Raw genomic sequence first — 27,800 nt, 5'->3', positions numbered from 1 at the left:
CACCTTTCACAGGGAATTTGTTCCTTTTCATTTTTTTTTTTTTTTTTTTTTTGGTACTGGGGCTTGAACTCAGGACCTTGTGCTTTTGAGGCAGGTGGCAGAACCACTGAGCTAAATTCCCGGCCCACATGACATATCTATATACATTTTTTCCCCATTCCCTCCTCTCCCTTCAACCCCTCTTCTCCTTATTTACAAAAGCTTTGTTTCCATTTTTTCCTTCTTTTCTTTTCCTTTTCTTCCTTTCCCCCTCCCCCATCCCTATATCCCTTTCCCATTTGAACACTGTCTTCCTATTTCACAATATCTGTTACACATTTTGGTCCTTACTTACAATTTCAGTTTCTCACTCCAGAGAAACAATGTGATATTTACATGTGTGTCCTATTTATTTCACTTAAGAGTCTGGTCTCAAGGTGCATCCATTTACCTAGAAATGTCTCAGTTTATCCTCCTTCGTGGCTGAATAATACTCCATGGTGTAAAAAAAAAGCCATATCTTCTTTATCCATTCATCAGTTGATGGGCATTTGGTCTGTTTCCAAGATTTAAATATTACAGACTGTGCTGCTATAAATATGGCTGTGCATATATTGCTTTTAATTCTTTCAGGAAGGAGCAGAATAGCTGGGTGAAATGGAATCTCTAATTTTAGTTCTTTGAGGAATCTCCACACTGATTTCCACAGTGGTCGTACCAGTCTATACTCCCACCAACAGTGGAGAAGGATTCCTTTTTCCCCACAACCCTGCCAGCATTTGTTATTGGTTGGTTTCTTGAAAATAGCCATTCTTTCTGGAGTAAGATGGAATTTCAGCATTGTATTAATTTGCATGTCTTGAATGATGAGTGATGATGAACATTTTTTCATATATTTATTTGCCATTTGTACTTCTTCATCTGAGAAGTGTGTATTCATTTCAGATGCCCATTTTTGGATTGGGTCTTTAAATTTGTGGGGGTCTGATTTTTTTTGAGTTCTTTGTATATTCTAGATATTAGTCCTTTGTCTGAGGAACAGCTGGTAATAATTTTTCCCACTCTGTGGGTTGTCTCTTCACTCTGTGGGTGATTTGTTTTTCTTTTTCTGGTACCAGGGATCAAAGTCAGGACCTTGTGCTTCAGAGGCAGGTGTGGCACCACTGAGCTAAATCCCCAGCCCTGGTGATTTCTTTTTCTGTGCAAAAGCCTTTTAATAACATGAGGTTCCAGTTGTTGATTCTTTGTGATATTTCCAATGTGACTGAGGTTTTGTTCATAAAGTCTTTGCTTGCACCTAAGTTTTCAAGAGTTCTCTCTCTTCTCTCTTCCAGCAGATTTAGTGTTTGTTTTAATATTAGATCTTTGATCCATTTTGATTTTAGTCTAGTGCACGGTGAGAGGCATGGGTCTAGTTTTAGTCTTCGAAAGATAGCCTCTTTAATAAATGTTGCCAGGACTCCCTGTCAGTCTTTTGGCCCCAAAGCTCTTTATTTAGCCTGCTCTGCCTCATGCTTCCTGCATTTATACATTTATTTTGGGCTGTGGGAAGATACAAAGAGAGGGGAAGAAAAACAACAGGGTTTACCACCCGCTTGGAACTGCAGGTACTTGGGGTTGGAGAAATAGGTTCCCCTCCACCAGCACTTCAGGTCCCATGTAAATCCCCATTGCCACTGTCACTACTGGTGTTCCTGGTGCCAGAGGATTGCTTAAGGGGTGCAGGAAATGGAAAAAAGGACAGAATAGAGATTTCCTCCCACTCCACCTGAATATTAAGAGACCCTGTTCCTCCTCCAGTTCTGGAGGGTATCTCCTGGTCATTTCTCTACCCTTGGAGAGAAGGTGTCTACTTCTGGACTGGGGCTGCACTGAATCTAGGCCAGGGCACACTGGAGGGGAACATGTGATTAACTCACTGATCTTTCCTTCAAAGTCTGCTACTTTTCAATATGCCTCATATTATTTAGTAACTGCAGGGACTTCGGAAAGCTGTTCCCTGCATTCTTCCTAGACTTATAAGTATATTCATTGTGGCAGACAGGAGAAAGTAGCTGACTCCATCTTACCCAAACCCAAACCCAGAAACCCTTTGACCCTTTCCATACCCCTTTTAAGGGGGCTATAAAAGACCAACTGAAATCAAAAGATCATAGATTCTATAATCCTGGTGGCAGGGACTGCGTAGAAGACCCTTGCTTGGGAAGGCGTAGGGGGTAGCAGGGCAGCAGTTACAGGAGTCTTCTGGGAAATACTCTGGGAAACCTTTACAGAAAAAGGAGGACAAAAGTGTGTCACTCTGGCATGAGTAACTTTACAAAAGCATCATAAGAAAGCTGCCGTGATGCACCTTCCTTGTAGTTTGCTCAGCTTATAATAAACTCAGCTCTGGAAGGCCCAGTGCTCTACGCTAGCAATGAAGGTGGCTGCTTTCAATCCTGGAAGTGTCGATGTGATTTGTTACACAGAATCAAGTACCCAGTGTCTATGCGTTTCATTCCAGATTGGGAACTGTGGCACAACATTCTTGAGATGACAGTGCCATGTTATAGGAGGAGGAGCCATGAAGACTAGATCTTAGCTTCACAGATCTGAGTTTTATACATCAAGCTAAGTGAACATGTATTAGCCTAGGCCTAATCCTTCCTTTGCAGTCTCTACACTGCCTGAAATGGAGGGGGTGGTTGCAGAAGGAAGGTGAATTGTTCTGAGTTGAGTGGCAATGCTTGAAGAGGCAATTGTGGTGCGCAATGCCCAGAGGTGTGGATTAAATGTGAAGCATGCTTTATATTCAGACAGCCCCGCACACAAAGGTGAGCTTTCCTGCAGAATAAATTAAAGTGTGGTCATCCATATGAACAAAGAAAATTCCTGTTAAAACTGGATAAAAGTGCAGGAAAAGGGTTGATGGGAATTATACCAAAATATTAACAGCAGCTGTCTCTAGGTGGTGTGCTTATAAATGATCTTTAATCATATCAGTAGTTTTTAAATGTTGCCTTGGCATTTTTATATACAAGAAAATATACAAAAATGATAGGAATAAAGTCAAATCTATCAACTGTACAAGACAGAGTGGGTCAGGGGTCTCCTGTGGAAAATCATGAAGAATTATTTAGAGAAAAGAGAAGGACCGTGGCTAGAGAAGCCTGTTCCAGACTGATGAGGACCCCTTCTCCTGTCTGTGGTAGTGAGGAGTGACCTTTGTACTGATCAACATTTCCAGCCCTTAAAAAAATTTTCTTTTTGTTTAATTTTGTGATAGGGTCTTGCTTAGTTGCCTAGTCTGGGCTTGAACTGGTGACCCTCTGACTTCAGCATTCCAGACTGCTGGCATTACAGGCCTGTACCACCAGGCCCAATCCAGTACATTTTTAGTGGAAGGACTGCATAAGGTGGAACAGATTTATCTGGCAATTGCCGTTTTAGCACCTTTAATGTAGTAAGGAGCCCTGAGACTCCAAAAGGGAGAAACAATAAACAGCCCAATCCAAACTTGTTTTGGGCGAATGTTTCCTGGGATTAACATTTCCGAAATACATTCTGGGTGACTTGGACATAAAGCAAGGTCCACCAAAGGTCAGTACAGTGTGCTTCTTGGCCTGGCCTGGGTTCTGGGGACAAGCACACACCTTGTGTCCTGCACACACAGGCAATGGGATTTGGAGGTACAACTGAGCTTGGGGCCTTTAGCAGTTTGAAGAAGTCATCTGGGTGTCTGGCAAGAAGTCTCCCCACAGGGAGCAAGATGGGTCAGGCTGGTGACACCCCCATCCCACTGTGGAGACCTGGTGAGTGCCTGGGGGTGACTCCCAGCAGCTGAGGCTGCTCTTTCCTCCCGAGAGGTATCAGGAACATCTTTACTCTTACACACTGTTATCAGAAAATGTCTGGGTCCCAGTAGGAAGCTGGCCTCATTTCACAGTAACTCTTAGTTAACTGTCACATAGGCAGCTTTGAACTGGAGCAGGAGCCTTAGAAACCAGTCTTCAAAATCCTAAAAGGAATGTTTGGCCTTTTCGATAGAAAGGCAGCATTTTCAACATGGTGGACTTCTGATGGGCCTTGCTCCATTTACAATTTATTAAAGTTAATAAACAAGTTTTTGGTCTAGTGCCTCTTGCTTGAGATATCCCCAGAGAAGTTCTGGGTGTCTCTGAGCTAAGAAACCCCAAGTTCCTAAGCCTTCCAGGTGCATATCTGTCGTGACAACAGATCGCATCCATGCAGCAGACCCCAGCAGGGAGAAGCTGAAAGCCCCAGTTACTGGAGGCCCCTTTTCCATTTTCCTCCGATCACTGGGCCGCAGAAGCATCATCATTCTGCCTGCAAGGATGGTCCTACTTTTTGCTTGATTCTCAGATCAGAATCACTCATCTGGAAATTACAGGGTGATGTAAATGAACTGCATGTTCTGACCTCCCCTGGCCTCACAATGCCAGCTGCTACCTTAATCACCACCAAAACAAGCAAAGTGGTAGCTGCAACATTTCTTCCTGCCCTGTTTCCCTTTGGTGAGCCTACCTAATAAAAATAAAAATAAAGAAATGGTATAAATGAAATGAGTTCAGTCCTGGTCTTAACCTCAAGTAGGGGTCTGAGGAGGAGGAGCTCATGCATTTTGATTCTGTCCTGGCTTTGCCAAACACAGCATCTCCAGGGGTGTTTCCTCCTTTACACTTGATTTTTGTGAATGGCTCCCTAACTTGCCTGTGATATCAGGGCAGGCCAATGCCATGTGTCCCCTTTTTCCTCTTTGGGCCTTAGTTAACTCATGCAGAGGAGCTGGGCTAATCATTGGTCCACATCAATAAACTACCCCATCTCCTTCCCCTTCGGTCTGGAAGAAACTCCCCACCTCCAGGTGGTAGCTACCTTGTCTCTGCCTCAGCCCCTGTGCTCAGCAGCTGGTACAGCTCTTGCCTGCTGTGTCCCAGCTCTTGCTTCCTGCCTGAACCATTTTATCCACATTGAGACTAAGGATTAGGGTCAAAGAATTAAAAAAGGCTTAGCATGTGTTTCAGAACCAGCAGTCCCTCCACTGAGAACCCCAAGAATCAACTAATCTTGCCAGACATCCTCGATTCTCATGCCAGAAAACTCCCTTCCCACCCTGCCCTAAATGCAGGGGCTATGGTAACGGAGCTTCCTGGGGAAAGGACGTCAGGAATTCCTTTAATACTGGGTCAAAGAAGGAAGCCAGTGAGCTGCAGCTTCTTAGCCAGGAGGAGCTCATTTACACCAAGGAGCAGAGTCAACTGACTTTACAGGCTGCAAACCTGTAGACGCTCAGCTTCTGGTCAGGCAAGGATTCCCATCGCCACATACTGTCCCTATCCCCTGGTCCTTAGGAGCCCAGAACTGAAAAGGTGGTTCTTGAATCTCAAGCCCTGCCTGCCACTGACTGGCTGCGTGATCCCTGAGCTGTGGGCATCTCAACTGTAAGCAATTAACAGTAGTAGTAGTAGTAGTAGTAGTAGTAGTAGTAGTAGTAGTAGTAGATTTTGAGGGGTATTGTAGGACTGGAGAGTCACTGTGAGTGTCCATAAGCCTCAGATGTTGCCATCAGCTCTGTGTACACTGCATGGCGTCCAGTGCTCATACACAGCCAAACTGGATTCTTGCAATAACACATTCAGGAAGCTGCCATTGTCACTGCCCCCATGTTACTAAAGAAACTGAAGCTAAGAGAGGTTTAGTGGCTTGTCCAAGAATAGGCAGTAACACAGACAAGAGCTCAAGCCAAGTCTGTCTGATTCTATCTAAGCCTTTGCACTTCCTGCTATACCACACCACTTCCTGGAACATGCACACACACATGCACGCACACATGCACGCACACACACATCCCACAACACTACATCACATCAGAATGACAAAGAAATGACCATAGCACAAAATGGTGAACTGTGAACCTCATTACCCAGGGATCCCAAATATCTTTCAACCAACCTGTTTCCCACTTGAGTACAGGGACTTCATTTTTGTACCTTACCTGAAAGGAACAGCGCACAGCTGTGAATACACAACAGGCACTGGATGGATGTTTGCTGGAATTACATGGAAACTCACGGGGGAAAGTGGAAATGTGCACTGATTCAGAATACGTTATCAGTTGACCCAAAGCAGCACACCATGAATTTGCTACAGCTCAAAAGCCTGGCCTCACCCAAAGTGTGTGTTTTTGGAGACAATGAAGGTTCTGACTTCAGGCTAAACATCTCTTAATCTTATCAAGAATATGCTGTGAGTGAAAAGAATGCTATCAGGGCCTTGAGTCCTCCATGTTGCTGCTATAAAACCTACAAAGTAGATGCCTTAAATTGGACATGATCTCAGGTTTGGTTTGCTTTTTTCTGGGTCTTACGAAGGATTCTGTCTTGATGCCACCATTTGGGCAAGAGATATGGATATTAATGAAAATTCTAAACCCATTGGCCATCTGAGGATGGAGGAGAGAGGGAAAATGGTTTTTCTATAGTGGAATCAACAAGGGGTGGTATCTGGATGTCTTAGGTGGGGGCAGTGCTACAGTTTGGCATGTTTTTGCCCCCAAGGATGCATGTGTTGGATTCTTGGTCCTCCATGTAGTGATGAGAAGAGGGTGGAGCCTGGTGGCAGACAGGCCCCTCCCCTCTCTGGCTTCCTGGCCTGTCATGTGATCTCTCACAGGTGCTTGCCCTCTGATGCCATCTGCCACAAGATCTTCCCCATAGCCCAGCCATGTTGGCCCTATGCTTTTGAATCTCTAGAACTGGGAGCCAAATAAGTCTTTCTTCTTTATAAAGTACCCAGTCTTGGGTGTTTTGTTATAACAACAGGCAACTGACTAATATGGGGGGGTATTCTCATGGTCCAAAGCAAATGGGGTTGAGAATGAGTGAGAAGAAACCATGGTAGTCAGCTTTTCATTGCTGTGACAAATACCTGACATAACTCAACTTAAAAGGAGGAAGGGCTTATTTTGGCTCATGGTTTCAGAGGTTTCAGTCCATAGTCAATTGACACTGGTGTTTTGGGCCTATGGTTGGCAGGGATGCATAGGTAGAGGCCTGTTTATCCCAGGGTGGCTGGGAAGGAAGAAAGGGAGTGGGGTATGGGGTCAGAGCCTTATATCCCTTTTGAGGGCCACTCCTAGGGACCCTGCTTCCCCTTACTAGGCCTCCCTGAAAACCCATCTCCCAACAGATGAGTGTTTGGGGATACCCCAGAACCAAACAGTAAGCTGGATATAATCTGGTTTATCTCTAGAGCTTTTGGCCAAGGTGTTCCTGGCACACAGACATTGGGCAACTGTTAAGTGTCCGAGTACCTGATCATGGATCATCTTTCTTTTTTTTCAGCTTTAATTGAGTTTATTGGTACATTTTAGGGATACAGTACAGTTACATTCATTGTTGGGATCTTGTACCTCTACATGACAAGTCTTGATTTTCAATTTTTCCCCTTACCCCTGCCCTCCCTTCACCCCCTCCGCCCCTCCCCATCTACAAACACTTTATTTTCATCTTTTCATTCTCTCACATATTTTTCTTTTCCCTTATTACCCTTCCCCTACCCATCCCACCTTCCCTACACCTTTAGCTCCTTTCTTCCCATTTCTAAATGTCAGTAATCTTATTAGGATCTTATGTATTACATCTCTCTTCTTAATAGGCAGTGCACGAGAGAGGTTGGGACCATGATGGCTTAGAAGATAGGCAGTAAAGGGGGATGATGGTAAAAACAAACTTTCCTTTGACTCCACAGTTACATCAGGATGCAGGTTTTAGTCTGGGCATGCCAGAGAGACGGAATTTCTTGTTGCATGAAGAGACTCATGGTTTGAGAGATAAGAGCAGAGTCTAACTTTTGTTGTTGTTGTTGTTGTTGTTTGTGTTTTGAGATAGGATCTCCCTATGTAGTTCAGGCTGGCCTTGAACTCACGGCAATCTTCCTGCCTCAGCCTCCTGGACAGGTGTGCACCACCAGGCCCAGCGATAGTGTAAGATTAAGGAAGCCCTTATTTAACTTCCCATCTGCCCCTCATAAGACCTTTCTGATCTCTGACAAGTTTCTCCACCTTGTTGAGCCTTAGTGTCCTCATCTGTAAAGTGAGATCAACACCAGGATGCACCTTGAAGCGGAGGTGACAGGAGGTCATGCTCATGGAGGAATGTAGCTGAGTGTGGGGGTGTGCACTGGGGCAATTAAGAGGTAGTCAATAAATGCTGGCCACCACTACTTCACATTATTGCTGATAAGAGTATCCTAAAAATGTATTATGGAAAAGCATTATTTTCCCATGAAGTGTAATCACATGTAGTGATTAATACTTAGAAAGAGCTACTTGGTGTATCTTGTGACCAATTCCCCAAACAATCCCATGTAGAAGGCAGGACAGACATGACTGCCCTCACACTGCAGGTGAGAAGACAGAGGCTTAGACACACGAAGCATTCTCAATTCATAGCTCAGTACTCTGTCCATAGCTTCCTGGAGGAACCAAGGGAGAAGCAAGCAGGGAGAGGCCAGGGAAGCCAGTGTATCCTGGAGAGAGGGCAAAGAAGTCTGCCTTTACGCCAGTCTGCTGCAGTCCCTTCCTTCATTCACTTGATGGGGCCTACATGGACCGTGCAGGGTATGACCTGCAGTTTGCAGAGCACTGCAGCAGGGATCCAAGGTCCCTAGCTCCAGGGAATGTCTGTGCTGCAGAATAAGCTGGGGTGTCACTCACCTCATTGTTTGCTTGAATTTTTATTGTGGGGATTTCAAGTATATAAAAAAGATCAGGTGAGAATAAAATCAAATGAAAGTAGAAGGAAGTTCTCAGGACTAGTTCTTCTCCCACACCAACTGGACTCTGCCTATAACATGGGCTAGTGTCTCCAATTCCAGATTGTCTTTTAAAGGATATATTTGGGGGGGTATTTAAAATAATCCAGACTCCCTGATTTGTTACAGATTTAGATGAGCAGGTACAGGCAGACTGATCCCACACAGGATGCAGGAAGGAATGAGACTAGAGGGAGGAGACCATGTTCACCAGTCCTGGGATGAGAGCAGGGATGCTGTGCCTCCAGCCCCAGGTTCTCCTGTTGCCCTGTACCCTGATCTACAGCAGCTGCCCGACCACTCCATTCTCCTGTGCATAGGCAGAAAGCGTCTTACTCAGTTTTCCCAAAGCTGAGCATAGGAACTGCCTACTCTAGCAGATTGTGTGCAGTTGGGACATTCAGTTATTCTTGACTTTCAAGTTGTCAATGTCATGACTACCTTGTATCTACTAGGTGTGCAATAAATGTCCGGTGAGGAAATAATATAGAGAGGGTCCTAAGACCACCATCATGGCAATTACCAAGTTTGTATCTGGTGTTGAGTGCTCTGCAGTGCTCACTCAGTCCTGCAGGTTTTGTAAACAGAGCCAGGGCACAGAAGTCCTGCAGCCAGATGAACTCCAGAGGGTGTAACAGAGAGGGGAGCATGGCTCCTGCTTACCTCTTGGCTCTATCTTTCTCATCTTCATCCATTAGATTTTCTATGCAGTTTTTCCTGAAAAACAAAACCAAATCCAGATGATTACGGTTTGTGTCTGGGTCTTTCTCACAGATCCCCTGTCATCATCATTTTGTCCTATCTAAATGGCATCCCTTAGTCCCATAGCTCTCCAACTCTTTGGCCCCGGACCCCTTTGCACCCTCAAAGTGTACCAAGCACACCTGGGTACATGGATCCATATTGGGAAATACCCTGGGAGATACATAAGCACTGTGCCCTAGGTGCTACAGCAGTTATGTCATCAGATGTTAAGTGGCTTCTAGAAAAACCCACTATACACTCATAAGAGGTTTGTTGTTGTTGTTGTGGTTGTTGCTTTTTTGAAAAGCAAACAGTTCTTATGAAGAAATGTTTTGATCTTATGGACTCTGGGGTACCTCAGAACACACTTTGAGAACCACTATGGAGACCCAGCAGTGAAGCAGCTTCCAGAAATCTCATGCCCAACATCAGCAGGTACCTCCTGGTGGATGCCTGTGACTGGCAGGTGACACGGCACCGGGCCTCATTCATACCTCTGGCAGGAGGCCAGTCACCATGACATCCTAAAGCACAGAGTGTTTTGTTTATCTTCCTATTCAGGTACACAAAGGCTCTGCCCTCCTTCCAGACGGTTATAATCCACAGACCTCACCTGGACACACTCACACTCACGGATGTGAGATTAGGTAACAACCTAGACATATTCTCACTGCCAGCATCACCAGGGCCTCTCTCCCTGCCAAGAGCCTCTGCCATTGTGCTGCAGCTCCAGGACCCTCAGGCACAATGACCCAGTTTCTCCTCCTGCCCCATGCAGCCCTGGGATTGGGTTACTATGCAGATGCTCAAAGCCCCATCCGTCACCAGCACACTATGCAGAAACATTCCCAGGTGTCATGAGGCCAGAGCTTTGGGGCACTGGAGATGGAAGGTGGCAGTGGTTGGGAGGCAGTAACTGAAATGGATGGGTGGGGACAGCAGAGAAGCTGTGTCACCCTTGTTCCATGCTTCATTTTCAACAGAGCATTTGGGTTCATATTGTCCAAATGTATGTATTCAATGCACTGGCAATTGTGCTAGGAAGTTGTAGATAATTTTGTGCATGTGTGTGCGTGTGTGTGTGTGTGTGTGTGTAATCCAGGGTCTTGTGCATGCTATGTAAGCATTGTCCATCGCACTGTAGTCCAGCCTTCAGTAACAATGTTAAGGGAGCTTGCTCTGAGGTAATGCAGCCTGTGATTCTCATCACCCACATGCACAGGAGGACAGGAAGCTGAAGACCCAGCCGCTGTTCACGTACAGACCCCGTCATCATATGGCAGTGCACAGACTCACAAAGAATGTGCTCAGTAGCTGTATCACAATTAAAATGGGGATAACATCTGGAAACAGACAAGTGCTTAATGTCTTCCAGATGCAATCTACTCAGAGCTTTAGGACATGGAAAACAAGGTGTCCATTCATTAAGTGATGCCCCCCATGAATCCTACTCTCCCCAGGGAGGTGGTGGTGGCCAGGGCCCCCAGGGTAGGGGTGAGTATCCCCCATGAGCCCTGCCTGTGGCAGCCGCTGGACAGAACGAGTTCTCTGAGGGCTGGCTGGCCTGAGGTGCTGGGATCCTGTTTGGATGACAGGGGTTGCTTAGTCACAGGCTAAACACTGAACAGTGACTAATAGCTACTCTTTATCAAGCCAGTCTTCTTTGATTTATATCTGTTTATCCTTAAACATTTCCTGAATCCATGAATCCTGGATGAGCTACGCCCACTTCCTTTCTTCCCAGCCCCTCCCAGGTCTCTGCCGGATTCTGCCCACTTGAGCCCTGCCTGAGCCATTTGGCTACACTGTTGCCATGTGAGGAGGGAGGTCTCAGCTACCAGAAGCACCTGCCACAGAAGCACCATGCAGGCATCTTGTTTTGTCACCACCACGTCTTCCCCATGCATTTTTATGACTTTAAAAAATAACAGTGAAATACACATAATAAAATTCATCATAACCATATGGAAGGCATCAACCAGAGGCATTCAGCACACACAGCTGTGCAGCCGTCCCCACCATCTGGCTATAGAAATCTCTTTATCTTGCAAAACTGAAACTCTACATCCCTGAATCTGTAACCCTCCGTTCCCCACTCATGTTGTTGGCAACCATCATGTTGTTCTCTGTGGCTGTGGATCTGCCTACTGTACAGACCTTATGCAGGCGGCATCATACAGCATTTGTCCCCCTGTTCCTGACTTGTTTCACTTAGCACAGTGTCCCCAGTGTTCATCTAAGTCACAGCATGTGTCAGAATGTCCTTCCTTTTGAAGGCAAAATAATATTCCACCACATGCACGGACCACATTTATCCACTCATCTCTTGAAGGACATCTGGATTGCTTCCATTTCTTGGCATTGCGAATGATGCCACTGAGAACACATGGCACATCCTCCTGTATATTTATTTGTGGCTCCCCCCTTACCTCATAATATGGAGGAGCTTGGAGAGGACCAAAGGCAAACAAGGACTCAAAGCAGGGAAAAGAAGCCCTAGGAGGTCAGGTTAGAGGAATAGCAGAGATGTTTAGGAGTAATAATGAAGCTTAGAAATTCAGGCTAATGAAATGATAAGAGTTTCATGACTCCTCTCCTCAAGTGTATGTTTCTAAGAGGAACATTTTTGAGCAGCTATTTTTGACCACAGAGTGCCAGAGAAGGGAGAATGAGCTTCAACAAGGGAAAGCTATGTGGAGCTGAGACCTGTTGATATAGTTAACCCCCAGGTGAACCACAGAGGGATGCAGGTCAGCACACCTACCTGGGTCCCGCATTCCCAAGGCTTGTGAGTCAGGGACCCAACAGAGGACAGATGGCACCATAAGCACACTGGCAGGAGGACTGGTTCATAAAGGACTATATGTAAAGGGGTGGGCAGGGACAAGGGGACGAAGAAGGGTGCTGTTGTCACCCAGAAGTGGGAATAGCGATGCTAAGGGACAAGAAGGAAGTGGTTTCCCAAGCCTGAAAGAAGTGTGTCAGAGAGGGGAGGAAGCTTTTGGTTGTGGGATACAGCCAAGAAGGGACTCATTCATGGGAGTGAGTTCCCTCCTCTCATTCCACCTCATCCCAAGAAGCAAATATGGAGATTGGGGCGGGGGAGGGTTAGTTCCCACATACTTGGCACTCACTTTTCCAATCACACTGACATATGTTATTAAGTGAAGTCCATTCTTTCTTGAGATTTTCTTAGTTCTTACCTAATATCTTAGTACTTACCTCATTGCTGGGACAAAATACCTGACACCCACAATTTAAGGAAGGAGATGTTTATTTTGGCTCAGTTTGTAGATGTTTCAGTTCTTATTGGCTGGCTCCATGGCAGAATGGCATGATGAGAGGGGCTGGGCCAAGGAGAGCTGCTTACCTCAGGGCAGACAGGAAGCAGAGAGAAGAGGAGCCAGGGAGGGCGAGAAACCCTTCCGGGTCAGCTCCCAGCAACCACCTCTTCTGACCTAGTTAGAAGTCAGCTGTAAGCTGCCATAAGCCAGTCACCACCCACAAGCCCCACCTAAGAACCTATGAGGCTCTTAGGGGACATTTAGATAGAAACCATAACATCTAATGTCCTTTTTCTGTCCCCACTTGCAACACCACACCCCATTTGTGACACCACATGCCATTTTCTTGCCATGTCCCCTTAGGCTCTTCTTGGTCTTGCTAGTTCCTCAGACCTGCTCTGTGTTTGAACACCATGACTATTCTGAGAAGCATTTGTAGAATACTGCCCAATCTGGGACTGTCTGATGTTTTTCTCATGGTCAGTCTAGACATGACCCTCACATGAGAAGTCTTCTAATCTTGTACTATCAGTGTGACGGCTCACAGGGGTTGTAGACCTTGGTCACCTAGCTGAGAGGTAATAAACTTACTTGGAAGCTGTGTGTTACTTGTACTTACATGTAGTATGGGTTGTTTTTTGTTTTGTTTTGTTTTTTTTGGTACAGTAGATTGAACTCAGGACCTTGTACTTTCGAGGTAGGTGGTAGAACCACTGAGCTAAATCCCTGGCCCTGTTTTTCTTCCTCTTTCAGATATCCTTTTACAGGTGAAAAACCTCTAAATTTAAAGCACTAAATCCAATTATTAATCTTTTAAAAAGCACAAATGCAAAAAAAGCACAAATGCAGTTTTCCCCGTGACTGAAGACTTTGATGTGTAATTATGTCAGATTAATGATTGGGTCTATGGCCCTACACCTAGAGGTGCTTCACCTGGAAATAGTGAGTGTTTCATTAGAAAATATATCTACCTGCTATTTAAATCAAGTTCTCTTTCCCAACTCTGCCACTCCCTGTGCCCACCTGGATTTATGCTAGGGGCACAAGGGGTTCATTCCAGCAGTTACATAGCAATTGTTGACATCAGTGTAGCCTGAGCTTCCCACAGCTGCTCTTCTCTTTCCAGTCTGCCCTGGCCATTCTAGGTCTTTGCATTTTCATGCAAATTTTGCAATTAGCCTTCTGTTTTCTATAAAGATGCCTGCTGTGATTTTGATTATGCTTTTATTGGACCTAGAGGTCAATGTGGGCGAAACTGTCATTAGCAATGTTGGGAGCTCTGGTTTGTGAACAGGGCATCTCCTTGTAGTTGCTTCTCCTTCCAAGTTGTGATGAGGTGTTTAAGCAAGTTCCACACATGGAGAACTGTGCCTTCCATGTGTGATGCTCAGTAATGCCACAGATGGTCCCCAAGGGCTGGGACAACAAAGATGCAAGGAATGGGGGAAGTGTGGTGTTGGGAGGGCTGTGCTGGGGTGGGGAGTCTTGTTTTGGTGTTTTAGGGAATCACAGAGAGCCTCCTGGAGCAGATACCATTGAAGCTGTGGCTGTGGGAAATGGGACCAGCCGAGGACACACTGGAGAGCTCTAGACAGGAAGAAGAGCCTGTGACAGCCAGGAGCCAGCATGAAGTGAGGAATGCATCCTGGGAGATAGCTGCAGTCTGGCTTTGGGAGTTCTAAAAAGAGGAGTGACAAGTCCTGGTTTTGGAGGACAGTGGTGGTTCCAAATGAAGGTCAGTTTACAAAGCTTGGTCCCAGCAGGCACTCAGAACCAGGGTCTTTACTGCTCTGACGGAAGGTTAGCATAATGCATCTTCACCTATTTTGTGACGTCCAGTCATAGCAGGTGCTCAATAAATGTATAAGGAATGGAGAAAGGAAGAAGGGAAAGGAGGGATCAGCCAGAGCCGAGCCTTCTCTGAATCCCCATGATTGCTTGACCTTCCCTCCCACAAACTGTCTGGTGAGCTTGGTCGGTCCAGGAAACGGCTCTTGTGAATCTATCTGATGGTACAATTTTATCCTCCTGACTTCAGTAACTGCAAAAACCGGGCAGGAGTTTTAACTACAGAGAAAGCCTGGGATAGGGATGACAGTAGTGCCCGGTGGGTCCCTTGCCAGCCATTGGCTGATGCCAAGTTCTGAGGAGAATTTTAATCTTATCTCCATCCAGTTCTGCAGACTGAGTGTGGCCCTAGTCATCCTTGCTGACCCATCTGGATACATCACCCCCAGGTGGGTATGGACTTGAGGACAGAGGGGACCCAGACCCCTCTTGGCTCTTCCCCCACACTGCCACACAGGATGGGTGGGTTTCCAAACTCAGAGCCTCCCAATTTAAATTTCCTTGTCAACCCACTTGGCCTACAACACGGAGGAAGTCCCTTAAACACAGACACACCATTTCTCTCATTGCCAACAAGAGGCTGCTATGTATCAGGCAGGAGGTGTGTGCTCTTGTGGAGCACGGCCAGCCAGTGTGAGCCTCACCCCTACCTCTCCTGACCGTCCTGCCCTTTTGACGCGTGCTGTGGTCACGTGGCTGCTGTTGTGGCAGGTGACGCTGGCATCATCCTTTCTTCTTGCCTGTTTTGAATTTCTTTTTTCTGTGCGCTTTATTTTTTAAAAAGCCAATGCATAATAATAGTACATATTTATGGGGAACAGTGTGATGTTTTGACACATGTGTGCATTTTGTAATGATCCTATCAGGGTAATCAGCATATCTATTATCTCATTCGTTTATCATTATCTTTGTGGTAGGAACATTCAAAACTTCTCCTCTAGTTATTCTGAGGCACACATTATTGTTAACTACAATCATCTCACTGTGCAACACCAGGACTTTTTCCTCTTAGCTCCTAACTTTGTACCCATTGGCCAGCCTTTCTCCACTGTGCCCTTCCTAGCTGCTGGCGACCTCCATGTTACTCTCCACTTCTATGAGATTAACTATTTCAGATGCCACATATGAGTGAGATCATACAGCACTTGTCTTTCTGCATCTGGCTTATTTCATTTAACATAATCTCTCCAGGCCCTCAAAAGTAGACATACGGTGGCTCGACAGGTACATGAGAAGATGCTCACTCAATAGTACTAGTTACCAGGGAAATGCAAATCAAAGCCACCGTGAGATATTATCCACTCCAGCTAGAATGGCTGTGATCAAAAGACAAAAATAACAAAAGCCAGTGAGGATGTGAAGAAGAGAGAACCTTGGTACTGTTGGTGTGAATATAAATAAACTTACTACAGCCATTATGGAAAACAGTATGGCAATTCTTCAAGAAATTAAAAACAGAACTACCATATGATCCAGCAACCTAACTCCTGAGCATATATCTAAAGGAAGTGAAATCAGTATGTGAAGATATATCTGCACCTGTACCATTCACAACAGCCAAGATTTGGAATCAACCTAAATGTCCAACAATGAATGAGTGAAGAAAGAAAATGTGTCATATATACAAATGGAAAACTATTCAGCCATAAAAAGGATGAGATACTACCTAAAGATAGACCTGCCTTGAATATCCATGAACACATCCTGTGCACAGAATAGGTTGCCAGGGGTGAAACAGACATGGACTCTGGGGGTCACAGAGACCTAAAGCATGGTAGAAAGACAAACACACACATACACACACACACACACACACACAGTGGTATTATCTGGGGTGGTAAACCTGCTAGTGGTAGCTCAACAGGAATGTAACAGGCCATTTTGAGGTTATGAGGGAGGGAGGGAGAGAGAGGGATAGAATAGATGTTCTTTTCATAGTAAGTCCTCAATAAACATGGATTGATTTTAACTGGACTGGTGGCCAAGAGCAAGGGATGCTGATGACATTCACATAACCAGGTGAGATTTCTGTCCCAAGGACTCCAGAGCACTCCTTCTCACAGCCACTGACTACACAATGGACCAGAGCCCTGGCACTGAATGGATGGGGATTAGCAAATGACAATGTGACTATTTTCTTGTGCCACATCTGCCCTGGGGTTCACAGGGGTTCTACAGGAAGACATGAAATGAATAAATCATGCAGGTGCCAAGGACTCTATAGGGATGGGCAGCTCACTCCTGGGTCGACAAAGGAGATGCCTATGGTATGCATGGAAAGGGCAGGTTCTCCTGCTAAAACAGGGGTTGGCAACACTTTTCTGTAAAGGGAGACCTAGTAAATGTTTTAGGAAAGGACATTACAAACCTTGTTACAACTGGTCTATTCTACCATTGTTGTGGAAAACCAGCCATTGGTGATATGGAATGAATGGGTATAGCTTTGCTGGTCCATATTAAAATATGCTAGACTCACTACTCCACTTTCTTCCTCAGTGTCTTTTAATTCAGATTTTGTTGGCACAGTCTGTCTAGGCCCAGTGGAACACGGTATCATCTTGAATTTTCTGTGAAATGACTATCATAAGCCTGTCGTGATGCAAGGCCAATGTTTTTACCAAACAAAATCATGATATTTTCAAATTGGCTGTGAAGTGGTTTGAATTACAGGCCTCAGGCCAGCTGAAAAATCCCAGTACCTGCCCCCCACCCAGGAAACCTGGTGCATTTAGTTATTAAAAAGAAAGAATACTGAACACAAGAACAAGCTGAAATCAAGAGAGGCCAAACCAAGCACATACATCTTATCTTCCAGATTAGCTGGGTTTATTTATCACCAGGCAGGATGCCTTCTGTCCTCACAGTCAGCCCTGGTGTGAGGCCTCCTGTCTTCTTGGATGTGTGTCTGTGTCACATGCATGGGAGCTCAGTAGTGAGTTTTCTTCATTGTATTTAAGAAATAAAAATGTTCTGAGGCAGTCACTGATGAACTGTGATGTATTTTGTCTCCCTTTGCCATTTGGGGAAGCTAGGAAATTACTTCCACATTCTGATTCTTCCTCCCTGGGGAATGGCTTTTTGGGTCGCAGTGATTCATTTGTCAGGGGAAAAATACAGTTTGTCTAAGGGAACGGGCAGTGAACACCCAAGAGCCAGCTGCTCTGGTGATACCAATGCCCCTTCAGCTGAGGAATTCTCAGCACATTCCTGGAGCCAGGCCAGCAGGCCAACCTTGACCTTAGCCCACGGTAGCACCTGTCCCATCAGCAAAATCTCAGGGCCCTTGGTAGGGCCAGATTCCCAGAGAAAACTGGGCCCAGACCCTTGCTGAGCTCCCAAGACTGTCACCTAACACCAGGATGCACACTTAAATAGCAGTGCTGGGTTTTACCTGCCTGTGATCATCATTTCTCCTTGCTTGCCTTTTTCAAAGGGGCCGGTGACTCATTATTCAGGGAAATGGCGATGTAGGCAATGAAGGAATGGATGGAGAAAGTTAGAGAATCTGTCATTAAGTAGGTTTACTATGGCATTGTTTGACTAGCAAAGAATTTTCAAAGTAGAAATGGTCACAATGTCTGTGTTGAAAGAACATCTTCAGGTGACACATTCTTCTTGCAGCCTTTGACACGTGTGTTCCTATCATTGGCGATTCCTTCCAGGGGTGCCTTTATGAGGAGTTCAGACTACACAGTGTCATCCTGAGTTGACTGCAGGACCCGATAGGTGACAGTATGTGGTCAGGGTGTGGACAATAGATCCCTGCAGGAACCAGCAAGCAGGGCAGCAGATGAATGAGTCACACTTATAGCTGAGTCAGTGTGAGCCTTTGTTGGGAGCCGCCGCGTTCAGCTGCCATTGGAACTGAAATGATCCAAAAAGTACAGCTCAGCCCTGCGTCCAGCCTCCTTACAACTATGGCTCCAAGTGGTCCTTTTGAGCAGAGAACCCTCATGCTAACTGAGCTCAAGACTGCAAGGAGAGCCAAAGGAAAAAAGATGTACTCAGAACAAGAGGACAAATTCATACTGGACACCTGGGCAGTGGAGCCTTGGGTTTAATGTCTGAGCTTCAGATTATGTTGCAGAAAAACCTGGATGCTTCTTGAGGGCTGCCAATGGGGAAGCTGCAGAGATCATCATCTGGTTATGACCAGATGGAAGTTTGTTCATCCTCCACCCGCTTCCCTTTGTGGTGGGCAGTGGCACTGTTCGGAGCCTGGGAATGGTGACCTCATCTGTCAGTGGAAGCGCCTGAGACTCGGTTTCCATAGTGGAGATGGGAAGGCATCAGGATGCCTTATCCACGAATTGAACACCTGCTCTTCCACAGCACAGTGGCCAGAAGCTGGCACCATCACACAGGGACAGGCAGGGACCTTGGGAACCACAAGCCACTGGCTCTTTGAAATGGAGATGCGCTGCCACACTATCACCTGGTTGCATAGCTAGGAACTCCTTTGCCCAGCTGGCACTGTCAGGCCCAGCCGGCTTACAGGCTGCAGGTGTTCCATGGGGCATCCAGGGCAGCACAAGTAGCATGGAAATATCTTCTGTCATCCTGCCTGACTCTACTGCACTTTATCCTGTTTAACCTCTTCACTTTTGACAGGTGTCTGTAAAGGGAGATTCCCTTTGTTCCTTCAGTTGCCTCTCCAGTATAATTCAGCACAGAACAGAAGAGGCAGAGGGACGTTTGTTCAAAGGACCTGAGCACAAGGGAGCCAGGAGCTCCTAAGGTAGCATGGAGGGGTATGTCTTTGCCTTGTGTCCCAGGGAGCAGCAGCGACACCTATAGTCCTGCCTTGAAGCCCTTCACCTCTCTTGCCCCCAGGTGCCCCTCAGACTTCGGCCTGCACAATTCCGGGGGTAAGGAGGAAGGTGCACACAGCACTCCCTTTCATTCCATACATACAGTGCATGTTAATTTTACAAAATCCTGGGGTTCACTGTGGCATTTTCATGCATGCATATAACACACGTTGAACCTATGAATGCCCCCATTCCCTGACTCTTCCGCACCTTACCTTGGTCCTTTTCATCATGTCTAACAGTCTTTCATCTACTTCCTTTTTTGCAATTATTTTTAGGAGCATGTGTCTTAAGTATATAATGATTCCATTTCCCAAGGGTAGTTAGCACCTGTATATAATACATCTTCATTCTTTTCCTATCCCCTTCCTTGCCCCTGCCATCTCTCAAGCCTGCGCAATTCTGTGCAAAGGCACTTTCAGAGCTAGGAACTGTCAAGGAGGCCCTAAGCTGTTCCTCTGGAGACCCCAAGAATGAAGCCAAATTTGCCAAACCTCCCTATGCCCTGTCCTATGCCCTCTGGGCTTGGCCCTTGTGTGACCCACACAATGCACCTCACAGACCCATGTCCTTCTGGTGACCCTTGCAGAGTATGACCTTGTTGGCTGCCACCCACACATGCCAAGCCAAGGTCTGGCAAAGCTTAGCCTGTGGACAGAGCAGACGGGAGGGTCCACGTTTCCCACAGACCCTGGAGCTCACCGCTCCTGTTCAGCTAGAGGGTATGTGGACCAGGAAAACCACAACTCAGTCAGTAGTTCTGTCTAGGCCTGCCTATCAGGATGCACCCACTCCAGGACTAAGGATGTGCTGTTGGCTTTGGAATAGAGAGATTTCCAACCCAGAATGACACCCCTTCAGCCTGTGCCAGATAGGAGCTCCCCAAGACTGTTCTGGGAGGTCACCTTCAGAAACACTTGAACCCTTGACCAGGCACCAAGTCTGAAGACAGCCTGGCCCCAGCCAAGAACATTGGACTAGAAAGAGGGGTCCTGAAAATGGAAAACCCCTTCTGCCTGAAGAGAAGGGGCTGGAGTGACATGCAACAGGAGGTTCTTGACCTCCACGGGAAAGGCTGGGTACCACAAGTCATCCAGCAGAGGGGGATCAGCAGTTCTGGAAATGTTGGAGGCCATTGAGATTTTCCCTCTGCAGGACTGGAAAATCACGTTTCCAGATGTAACCAGAGATACTCATGACACAGATGAAAGCTGTCCCAGATCTCCATCCTGCCTCACACCTGTCGCTTTGCCCCTAGCAATGCCAAGGAAACTGCAGGAGAAATGGGGAGGCACCTTTCATCTTTTTTAAAACAGCCTGATGAAGTAGCCCCAGTAAATTCATAATTCATCCACAGGATGACTCCTCCTCAGCCCCAGGTCTGAAGGGCTTGCAAGCTCAGCTTGAAAAGAGCATTCAAGACATGTCACTCAGCTGAGTCAGACAGCAGAGGCCCAGGGCAGCCTTTGAAGGCACACTGCAGTGCACAAAATACATGTACTGTCCTACAAATAAAGCACTGGCTTAGGGTTTCCTAAACATCAGCTTAGTTAATCACAGCCATCTAACCCTAACTTTTCTCCTAAATGACTAACATACTATCCTAAAACTACAAGCAGCAATACAGCAAAAATTCATCAAGGAATGAGAGCAGTCAACGTGGAAGGGCGGGGAAGGGAGGATATGTACATCAGCTCCTGGGGCAGCATGTGACGCCCTGCACAACAAGCTGCCAACTCCAGCCCCGACTCCGGTCACATCCATGCCCCAGCCCCAGTGCCTGCCCCCCATGGCATCTTCCTCTGCTTCCTGTCACCATACTCTTCTGTGAGGGATGATCAAAAGTATGGTGAATGTCAAACAGTTTCTTTAAAAAAAATCACAGTAAATGACACATTGCCACAACTCCTCCTCAGAATCCTCCCCTCACGTCCAACACACTTATTCCACCATTTTTTGCCACTCTCTGAAGCTCTGAAGTCCTCTTTCACGAATGTCTTTAGTTGTATATTCATGGTTGCCTTGGTGTCCTGAATCAATTCAAAACGTTACCTTCCATGGTTGATTGGGAAATTACATGGTGCGAGATCTAATGAATAAGATGGATGAGGACACAGTGAGATATTTTCATGAGCCTGCCTTTCTGTTGGATCACACGCTGTAGCAGCAGTCACCATATTTTTTATTACACCTCGTGAAGACACTCATGAAAGTAGACTTCTAGAACCACTTCAGAATGAGGCAAGAAGAATGGGATTAAGTATGTTCAAAGTCGCAGGGGAATATTTTGAAGAGGAATTAATGGCAGTGTCTTTTATTGTAATACACACATTTATTTTTTACCTCAACACATATTTTTTGATCATCCCTTTGTATTTGTCCCTCTCCTCAGTCTTTGTTGCCATGACCCCCACCCCCACTTCAGGATATGCCAAGACAGGGTGGTTCCCACCCGCTGGGCAGCTCTGCAAGCAGCCTGTGTCCAGGGCTCAGGACAGGTGCTCGGGTGTGGGACAAACTTTCATTAAAGAAACTATGTTTAAAGGCTGGAAGGAGAACAGCTCTGGCCCTGGCCCAAATTCACCCTAAGGCAGACTCATGGGGAGACAACCATGCTCTTGGATCCTGTGGTCCAACTCCCTGGGGCGTGTGGCTTAATCCTTCAGCCAGAGCACAGAGTTCTGAGAGTTCCTAGATGTCCACCTGCATGGCTCAGGAGCTGCTTGCTCTAGACAGGGATAGATAGGCTGCTGTGGGCAAACAGGAAAAGTAGGTCAGCTTGAAGCCTGGTTCTCCTGTGGCAACAGCAGAGCTCCAGTGACGTGAGTGCGAGGCCTGGCCCAGCCCCAGCCTGGTGGTCCGGCCAGCTCCAGGTGGCAGACGGGAGACTGGGTAAGAGGGAAGTCCAAAGAGCCCGCGAGAGGTAGCTCTTAAAACAAGAAAATCCAAACCAGACCATACGCACTGCCACTTCCCTGCTGTGGAGAACAAATGGACTCTCATCTTCACAGTGGTGTTGAGGGCCACTGCATGGAAACAGACACATGCGGTGACAGTGGCACTGTAGCTCACCTTCCTCCTCCACCCACATTCCCAACTCCCACATCTGGCAAGCTGGGTGCTCCCTAGGGCCGCCAGACTGTTGGGCACTGGGCTGCCCCAGGAGGAAGTCACTGCCCTGCTGTGCCTGTCACTGGTCTGGGCTGCAGATGCAAGCACCACCCCACGCGCCTCTGGTTTACAAGTGGACAGAGCACCAGGCACTCTGAGGGCCATTCCCCCAAGGCCAGGTGGCCTAACCTGCCTCCTGGAGCCGGTGCATGGAACCAGGTCACCTTAGGAAGATGCAGCACACACCTGCTGGGATGATAGGACCCCAGCTCAGCCCCCAGATGGCACCTGGACTGCCACCCCCCTCCCCCGAGTTTCCCAAGAGACCCCAGGCCTCAGGGACAGGATCTGTACAATGCAGATTTGTGTAATATCATAGCCTTTCTTCTCGGATGCAGGGCACTGTTTTCTCTGAATTTCATTTCTAACACAAATAGATGAGAAGGTTTTGTCGTCAAATCCTTTAGAAACGTTCCAATCTAAAAACCCAGGGCTTCAGGAATGTTCACTCAAAGGCTTTCCCAAAGTGACCTTCTGAAAAAGTTTTCCCTGGCATTTGTAAGGACTAAAGGGTAGATGTCAGTGCCCTCTTCCTTCTTCCTCCTCCCACCCCATGGCCTTTGTTGAGTATCAGATGATAAATGGGATCCCTCACTGAGAAGAGAAATGCGAATCCGCTGCCAAAGAGGCGGTGGGGAGATCTGAGTTCAGATCAGGACTCTGCCATCAAAACAACTGGATTATCAAGGAGCTCTCTGCCTCAGTTTCTCCCCATCCCCTAGCAGATGTGAAATCTAAAGACACAACACCTATAGAGCACCTAGAATGTGAGACACAGGGTAAAAGCTCAAGTGATTGCTTTTATCACAATCCAGGAACAATTTCAAAGGTGTAGAGAGCTCTACATCTACACACCAAATCATAAGCAGGGTCATCATTTCTAAAGTTCAAGAGAGTCACCAGGTACTAGGGAGCCTGCAAAGCCAGTCCTTTTAAAGGCACGTTGCAATCCAAAAGGTTGCCCGACCATTAGTTCACATAAAGTATTTTTCGGAAGAGCTAGTGGTAAACAACATTTCTGTGAACTGAGTCATCCCTCCACATGGCTCTGAGCCTGCTAATTGGAGGAGGGTGGAATCCCACCCACCCGCAGCCAGAGCCTTCTGACAAACTCTGCCGCCCAATAGCTGTCTTGACAAAGCAACCACACCTGGTCTCTAGGCAACCACAGCTGACTGCAATTTTTTTTTTTTAATTTCGCAATTTTGGTTAAAATGGGGAGAAACAGTTGGATTCTTTTAAAATTTTAAATAGGTTTCCATGTTTAACCAAATTTAATAAAGTGAAAGTTAAATTGGCCACGCATTAGTACTGGCTACTATTCAAAGTGTTTTTTACTGTAACAGCATCATCTCAGAGTATCCCACCACTTGTTACTTAGGCAGTTCAACAGATGTCACAGTGTTAAACTCTTATCTGTGCCTAAATGAAGTCCCATAGTTTTCAATTCTTAGCGCATGCTGAGTTACCAAGTCCACAAAAATCTGTCAGATTTTTTAGAGAACTAAGTTGTCATTTCAAAGACACACACAAACACACATACACACAGATATTATACACTTAAACAGTAATTTCATTCTCTTAAAACTTATTCAAAAGAAAAGGAAAACAGTAAATAAATCAGAAGATATGTGGTTTAAATAAAAACAAAATTTTCTCATTGTTTTCTGAGAAAGAAGCAATACTTATAATGTGTTCACTCCTTTTTTATTTGTTTGTTTTTTGTTTTTTGTTTTTGGTGTTACTGGAGATTAAAACTAAGGCCTTTGCATTGAGCTACAGCCACTGTCTTTTTAATTTTGAGGGAGGCCGGTCTCACTAAGTCACTAAGTAGCCTAGGAGAGGCTCAAATTAAACCCTCCTGCTCAGCCTCTCAGAGGGCTGGGATTGCAGGCATGTGCCACCAGCACCAGCCCCAGCTTTACTCATTCTTTGATTGAGACCAAAAAGGTAGAAGATATTTTTTGTTTTGAGACAGGGTTTCACTATGTAGCCCTGGCTGCCCTTGAACTCATAGTAATCCTCATGCCTCAGCCTCCCAAATGCTGGAATTATAGGTGTGCACCACTGCACTGCAAAAAGGTGAAAGATCTTAGTTTTGATTAGGTAGAGTCCCCCCCGACATAAAATTTATATATATTTAAAATTTACTATGTATATTTTAAAAATACAATGGCAGTGAAATGTACAGTAGTAATTAGTTCTCAGTCATTAACTGGTTCCAGAGTACCAAAAACAAGTATCAAACTGCATTGGCTGGAAAGGGTAGGAGTCACGAGGCAGTTTAGTGGCAAGTTCTAGCTTGCATATCAAGTACTGAAGAGTCAATGAGTACTGGGACAAAGGGTTCTCATCTAAATGCTTCGAGTACCAAGTTCAAAGCAGTCACATACCAAGGTATTGACCACACTAAGCCCTCCCTAATTCTCTTTCCCTAGAAATATTGTCTCCCTGCTTTCCCTATATTCTCACAAAATTACTCATTTGAGAATCTTTCTTCCTTCACCAGGCTTAGGTCACTTATTCTGCCTTACTCTGGAATAGAAACCAAGTCCGTGCATTTGTGAGAAAGACCCAGGCTGATTCTGCTGGCCAGGGCTGGCTCTGGACCATGCCTGCACACCTCTTGAGGTGACAGAAGCGTGTGTCAACAGGAGCAGCAACACAACCTCTCAGCCCCAGTCACCAGTGAGACCTTAATACCGTGTGTGCGAATGGGTGCGACTGTGTGTGTGCATGTGCACACGTCACTTGGTAATCCAGTCAGGGTTATGCTATGGTAACACCAAGGCCGAGGCGTGGGAGTATGTACATCTCTCTCGTGACTCTCTTCAACTGCTTGCAGTAAAACAAATGCTATGGATTTATCGCCTCAAAGTCTTGATTGCTGGTAAGTTTGACACTGCTTTTTCAATCTCTTGTATGTCCAAAGGTTGGGATTGGGTGTTCAGGGTGGTATGGCCATAGACTGTATGGTGAAACCAAACAGAAAAGATGTGGTTGTGATTTGCATTTTGTGGGGGGCACTTTTTTGAGATGAGGGTCTCCCTATTCAGTTTAGGCTAGTCTTAAACTCCATGTAGCCCAGTGATCCTCTTTCTTCAGCTTCCTGATTGCTGAGATTATAGGTGTTTGCCACTATGCTCAGCCATGACTGGCATTTAGACAGGAAGGAACTGAAATGTAGGAGAACAACTTCACAGAAACTTAAAATACATATTTAAAAAATACAGTGCTTATACACACCAGCAAACAGTTGGCAAAGTGCCCTGTAGACCAGTAGCTATAGTTCTGGGTTTGAAAATCCCATAATCCAGAATCTTGGTCAAGTTCGCTCCAGCACCTGCTTTGCCCTTGGAGGACTTTTAAGGAGCCGGATGAGGAGGGCCTCAGCATGGTCTAGGGCTGTGAACTGAGAATTAGGATCTGGAAGCCAATCTCCAGGGAAGCACAGGTGTGCTGGGCACCTGGGGGTTTGACTGGCACCAGGGGTCCCTGTGTTTCCTGCATCCTTTGTCTCGCTCTCCTCCTCAGCACATCAAATATTTACTCACCCAGGCTATGGGCAGGACACTGGTGGACAGAAGGAAGTGGGTGAGGAGTCAAGAGGGGACCCTGGAAGGGACCTCACAGGAGGCTGGTACTGGCATGGGCATAGGGAGGCACCAAGACCCTGTACCTGCTCTTGCTCATTGGTCAGACAGTGGCATCTGTTGCCTGCCTTGGTGACTACAGGTGGTGAAAGCATCTTGCAAGGATCTGCAGTAGCATTTCTTCACCTCTGGTGTTCATGGGATCTTGCTGCAGGTGGATTTTGACCCAGAGCATACCAGGGTGGAGATTCTGCACACCTAACCAGGTCCTAGGTGTGGCTGGAGCCGCAGGTGCCTTGGTTCCTGTGAGCAGTGAGGATTCTGAGCACGAGGGGTACCATGATCACTGAACGGAAGTCTCTGTTGGGTGGACAGAGTGGCAGCATGGACATTAAGGCTGTCTGTGCCACCTAAATCTGAGAGCCACTGGGAGTGCTGGTCTCCATGCCCAGGCTGCACCTAGACTGGTGGCACTAGCCTCCCTGAGTGGGCCGGGCAGGTGACTCCTCTTCACAGCTTCAGAGCTGGTCTGCACTCCCAAACCCAACTCTGCTCCTGAGTCTCACAGAGGGGAGGTGTGTGCGGGCTTGGCTATGTCCTTCTGCTGACTGCAGCTACCAGAGCATTCTTCCTGTGGGGCCTGAGAACCACCACCACCACCACTTCCTGGGGCTTTGACTCACTTTCTCACAATGTTTCCAGGGGCCATATAGAACAGCAGCTCTCAGAACACTATTGTTAAATTTGGTGGAATTCATGTAACATACAATTCACAGTTTTAAAATGCACAATTCAGTGGCATCTATAGTGTTCACATTGTGATGTCCCTACCAATTCTCTTGTTCCAAACCTTTTCATCACCTCAGAGGAACACCCTATATCCTTTAAGGAAGCTCTGATTCATGCCTCTCCTTTTTGTCTCTGTACTTCTGCCTTTTCTGGCTATATCCTAGCCAACAAATCAAAGGGTGGGTGACACTTTTGCACTGGATTTTCACTTAGCACATATAGTATTTTCAAGGTCCATCCATGTGGAAGCACACATTAGTTTCCTTGCTTTTTACAATGAATATTCCATTCCATGTGTATACCACATTTTCTTTATCCATTCACCCACTGGTGATACTGGGTGGCTTCCACCTTTGGACTATTATGAATAGGCTTCTATGAACATGAGTGTACTGGTCTCTGTGTGGACACATTTTCATTTTCCTTGTGTGGACACCAAGCAGTGGGACTGCTGGATCACTGGGTTATAGTGCAGTGGACCCTTGACTTATGAACTAAATTTGTGAGGGCTGGTTGTAACTCACGTTGGTCAATTGAAGGCTTAGTCTCCTTTACATGGCCTTCAAAGTCTCTCTCCTGGATAAAGGCAGATCTTAGCATCCTTAGAGAGACACTGCTCCGGAATTTTTGTTTTTTGATTTTGGTTTTTTGAGACAGGGTCTCACTATGTAGTTGAGACTGACCTGAAACTCACTATGTAGCCCAGGCTGGTCTCGAATTCACGGCAATCCTCCTGCCTCAGCCTCCCGAGTGCTGAGATCTGAGAT

At 46.3% G+C, this 27,800-nt stretch overlaps 1 protein-coding gene and 1 long non-coding RNA gene across 4 annotated transcripts in view; one reads left to right on the top strand and one right to left on the bottom strand.

Annotated features, from left to right (window-relative positions):
- The window catches only part of Npas2 (neuronal PAS domain protein 2), a 145,086-nt gene that overhangs the window by 65,549 nt on the left and 51,737 nt on the right, over nt 1–27,800 (bottom strand). For all 3 annotated transcript variants that reach the window (XM_010637129.3, XM_010637130.3, XM_010637128.3), the window contains one exon: nt 9,457–9,510. In XM_010637129.3, the coding sequence (XP_010635431.1) occupies nt 9,457–9,510 (54 nt within the window). The remainder of the gene's footprint in view (nt 1–9,456; nt 9,511–27,800) is intronic.
- On the top strand, nt 14,286–19,348 carry LOC104871278. The gene is made up of 3 exons (XR_782797.1): nt 14,286–14,556; nt 14,997–15,058; nt 19,281–19,348. It is a non-coding gene; the product is annotated as an uncharacterized LOC104871278 (long non-coding RNA).

Source organism: Fukomys damarensis, unplaced genomic scaffold (genome assembly GCF_012274545.1).
Source record: "Fukomys damarensis isolate Sample0158 unplaced genomic scaffold, DMR_v1.0_HiC HiC_scaffold_9, whole genome shotgun sequence".
In the NCBI taxonomy this organism is placed as follows: Eukaryota; Metazoa; Chordata; class Mammalia; order Rodentia; family Bathyergidae; genus Fukomys; species Fukomys damarensis.
The sequence above is the reverse complement of the archived record's forward strand: the minus strand, read 5'-3'. Positions and strand labels throughout refer to the sequence as shown.